Below are 4,139 nucleotides of genomic sequence, written 5' to 3'. Positions count from 1 at the left end.
TTGAACTGCTGACCTTTCAGTTAGCTGCCTAGCACTTAACAACTGTGCCACCAGGGCTCCTACTATTGCCCCTTAAAGGTCTAAAACTGCCTGACATCTGACATCAAAACACAACCAAGATCAATACAATAACCAATAAATACCCAAAGGTTACATCAAACTAATATTCACTGCCGTTGAGTCGGTGCTGACCCGACTCATTGTGACCCCTCCTTGAGTTTCCAAGGCAGTGTCTCTCTGGAAGTAGATTGCTCAATCTTCCTTCTGAGAAGTGGCTGGTAGGTTTGAACCGCCAGTCTTCGGTTAGCAGTCCAATGCCTTGGGCACTACGCCACCAGAGCTCCTAAAAGTTACATAGGGTCACAAATATATAAGCTTAACTCACCGTGAGACTTTCTAGAATATTGTCACTACATGCTTTAAATATATTTTTGCAATTATAGGCACAAGTAAGGAGCTCTGATGATGCAAACAATGATCATTTTATTTGTAAACTTACACAAGCAGCCAGAACGAGGGAAAATAAAGCAGAAATAAAACCAAACTCACTGCTGTCGAGTCACATCTGACTCATACCCACCCCTCCTTGGGTTTCTGAGGCAGTTATCACTACAGAAGCAGATTGCCCAACCTTCCTTCTGAGGAGTGGCTGGAGGGTTTCAACCACCAGCCTTCTGGTTAGCAGTCAAGTGCCTTAGGCACTACGCTACCAGAGCTCCTAAAGTAGAAATTTGTTGTTGTTGTTGTTATGTACCAACAACCAGTCGACCCGACTCATAGTGACCCCTCCTTGAGTTTCCGAGGCAGTATCACTACGAAAGTAGATTGCCCATTTTCCTTCCGAGGAGTGGCTGGTGGGTTTGAACCACCAGCCTTCTGGTAAGCAGTCAAGTGCCTTAGGCACTATGCTACCAGAGCTCCCAAAGCAGAAACAGGAATGAGAAATATAAATTACAATTGTGCCTCACTAAAACAAAACCAAACTCACTACCTCGTAGCAACTCCCCTTTGAGTTTCTGAGGCGGTAAATCTTTAAGGAAGTAGACTACCTAGTCTTCCTTCCATGAAGTGGCTGGTTAGCATTCAAATGCCTTAGGCACTGCACCACCAGAGTTCCTTACAATTGTGCCTATGTGAAATCTGCACACTAGTTGTATTGCTCTCTAAAACCTCGAGTACAGAATCTGTAAGTTTCTTTCACATTTCCTTTTACTCAAGATCCCTGAAAAGTACAAAAGAACCCTTGAAGGGAGGATTTACAAATTGGGAATCTTTTCCTACTTTCCTAGATTTTTTTTTTTTTTTTTTTAAAGGCATGTCAAAATCTGATTCAGTCATGCACACTGAAATAAGTATTCTCTATTTCCTTGATTTATCACTACTAAACCAACAAAACTCCATAATCTAATTTCACTTCAAATCTCAAATACAAACACTACTAAAGCTTTGTTGAAATGACAAATGTTTTGTTATTTATCACAATAATATATAAATAAATATGTGTGTTGAAAGAAATTAAAAAGCAATTATTGAAAAAAGCAGAGGCCTATCTGGGGGAAGCAGACAGGAGGGATTTTCCAGATAAAAAGGTTAGGACCAAGTTCTAAACACCAAACTGTCCACATTTAAATAAAGGCCATGAAATAAATGATTAAGTACTATTATACATAATCTCTTCTACTTTCATTCATTTCCAAACTACTTGATGGATTTACACGCAAATAGCCCTGCAAAGTGACTTCCCTTTATCTTTTAAGAAATCGCACCCGTTACACGTGAGTCCCCCATACCAACCCAGTCTTGTGCTACAGTAAAGAAACTGGGGTCGAAGAAGGTTGCCTGCTTCTCCGGAGGAGGCACAACTGGAGACATTTAGTTTTCTGACCTGAATGCACAGAAACCAGGTGTGAATGGCAGTTAAGGCCTCGAGCCGACAGACAAAGGCTCACTCCCTCAAGAGTTCTCAACTTCTCCTTTAGAAAAGACCATGTAGAGCGGGTTCCTCTTCCCCCGCTGATAAATCAAAGCTAAGTCTTGACACGGGAAGAGGCCCGCACGGACGCGGCCACTGAGCTGGTTCCTGGACGCTCCCGCCCCGGACCCCGAGCCCTCCCCGAGCCCCGGCGCTGTACCTGGCGAAGAGCTCAGCGAAGCCGCCGCTACGTCGAGCCCGGGCCGAGGCCCCCAGGCGGACCTGCTCCGCGGCGGGCGGGGCCTGCGGCGGGGCGGCCGGGGACAAGTGGTCGCCTGCGCTGTGGCGGCGGCTCACCTCGAATGTGTTCCGAGAGTTCAAGTGAACGTCGGAGAAGCCCAGGCGGGACTCCGCGCCCGCGCCCCCGCTAGTCCTCCCGGCCGACGCGGCGGGGACTGCGCCCTCCTCGGGAACCCCGGCGCCAGCTCTGGGGGGCTCCAAGTCTTCGCTGCTGCCGCCGCTCACGGAACTGCCCCCCGAGTCGCTGCCTACGCTCTCCGATTCTTTATCCGCAGCCGCCAGGCAGCAGCTCCGCAGTGGGTCCTCCAGCGGCGCGGCCCAGTCGAGCGAGCTGCCCGCGCTGTCCGCGCCCTCGTCACCAGGCCTTTCCAGGCGAAGGCGAACGCAAGGGCGGCGGCCGCGCAGCTCTCGGCCGCTGGCGCGGGGCAACCCACGAGCCTCCTCCAGGTTGCGACAGTCTCGGTCCGGCAGGAAGCCCGAGTCCCCGTTGGTCATGCCTCCATGCCGCGGCGCGCGGCCATCCGCTGCCACCTCCGCGCTGCGGTGCTTGGAGCCTGAGCCCAGCGGACAAGCGTCCGAGCGCGGGGCTGCAGAGGGCGATGGGGCGTGGGCCTGGCCGGCAGAGACCGGACAGTAACAGAGACCCGGCTCCAGCTGCCCCCCGGCCGCCGCGAGGTATCGCTGAAGGAGCTGACGAGGCGGCGTCTCCTCCTCCTCTTCCTCCTCCTCCTCCTCCGGTGGCCCCACAGCGCAGACGCCTCCGCCAAAACCGCCTGTGGCCCGAATCATCTTCCCGTCCGGGCCCACGGGCTCCGGCGCTGGCACAGGGAGCAACTTGGGATTTCTTCCCGAACAGGCTCCAGCATCTTCGGGACCCACCATCTGAGGGCCGGGTGACCGCCGCCAAAAGAGGCAGCGGAGGACTCCCGGGCGCAAGCTCGATCGCGGAGTCGCCCTGGGTGCTGGGGCCGCGGCGGCTGCCGCCGCAACCTTCCCAGACCCACCCCTCCCACCCAAGGGTTCGGACAGTTGCGGGAGGGCGGGCACGCGCCTTGGCTCGCGCACGCGCAAAAACCGGACCGGTCGGGTCCAAACCTGGAGATTCCCAGAACCATAGAGACTAGGGTAGCTAGAGAGCCCTGCTCCGTGACACTCTCAGGCCGCCAATCTGGGATCCGCCATCTGGATGGTGGAGGCTGGTTGGCCAACTTCGAGCATGACAGTTCTTAACAGAAGTGGTTATTCCTCACTTAGCAAAAATTCACTTGACGTACTTAATTTATGGGAGTAGAACACAGGATGTTAGATGTGGGTAAATCTTCCAACTCTGGTCACCACCAGTTGATTTTAAATCTCTCTTCATTGTCCTCATTGCCACAGTTCAAGGCTTCACCGTTTCATGCCAACACTCTACCTTTTTCATTTTAACTGCCACAGTGCTACCAAAGTTACTTTTCTTATCTAACACCACTTTTCATCACATCGCTGTGTTTAAACATCTCCATCATCACCTAATGAAGGATAGATAGGAGAAAGTGGAGTCAGGCAGAGAAGAACTGGAAATAATTTCAGCACCTGGTAATAATGGATTAAAATAGGGTGATGATAATTGAGTAGAAATAAAATCTGTTTAAGGTAGAAATCACAAGATGTGAAAACTGATATTAAAAGAGGGAGGAGCCAACAATTACTACAAAGTTCTGAGACTGAAATCAATGTTGTTTGAAGAAATAAGAAACCGTATTGGGAAAATAAATCTGGTAAAGTGAAAGATTGGAAATATTCAGCATGTAGTTAGAATTTTAAAACTTGGGGCAAGGTTTAGGTTTGAAGATGAAGATTAGAGAGCTGTGTTATAATGGAACTAGGTGAATCATGATGACAATCGCCTGTTGTGGACCCAACTCATAGCGACCCTCCTTCGGTT

At 50.7% G+C, this 4,139-nt stretch overlaps 1 protein-coding gene across 1 annotated transcript in view; it reads right to left on the bottom strand.

Annotated features, from left to right (window-relative positions):
• TBC1D12 (TBC1 domain family member 12) overlaps nt 1–3,094 on the bottom strand; it is a 134,686-nt gene extending 131,592 nt beyond the window's left edge. The window contains exon 1 of the mRNA XM_007951297.1: nt 2,133–3,094. Coding sequence (XP_007949488.1) covers nt 2,133–3,094 — 962 coding nt within the window. The remainder of the gene's footprint in view (nt 1–2,132) is intronic.
• Nucleotides 3,095–4,139: the final 1,045 nt, after the last annotated feature.

This window comes from Orycteropus afer, unplaced genomic scaffold, assembly GCF_000298275.1.
Source record: "Orycteropus afer afer isolate SDZICR_OR568_19922 unplaced genomic scaffold, OryAfe1.0 scaffold00293, whole genome shotgun sequence".
Taxonomy (NCBI): domain Eukaryota; kingdom Metazoa; phylum Chordata; class Mammalia; order Tubulidentata; family Orycteropodidae; genus Orycteropus; species Orycteropus afer.
The sequence above is the reverse complement of the archived record's forward strand: the minus strand, read 5'-3'. Positions and strand labels throughout refer to the sequence as shown.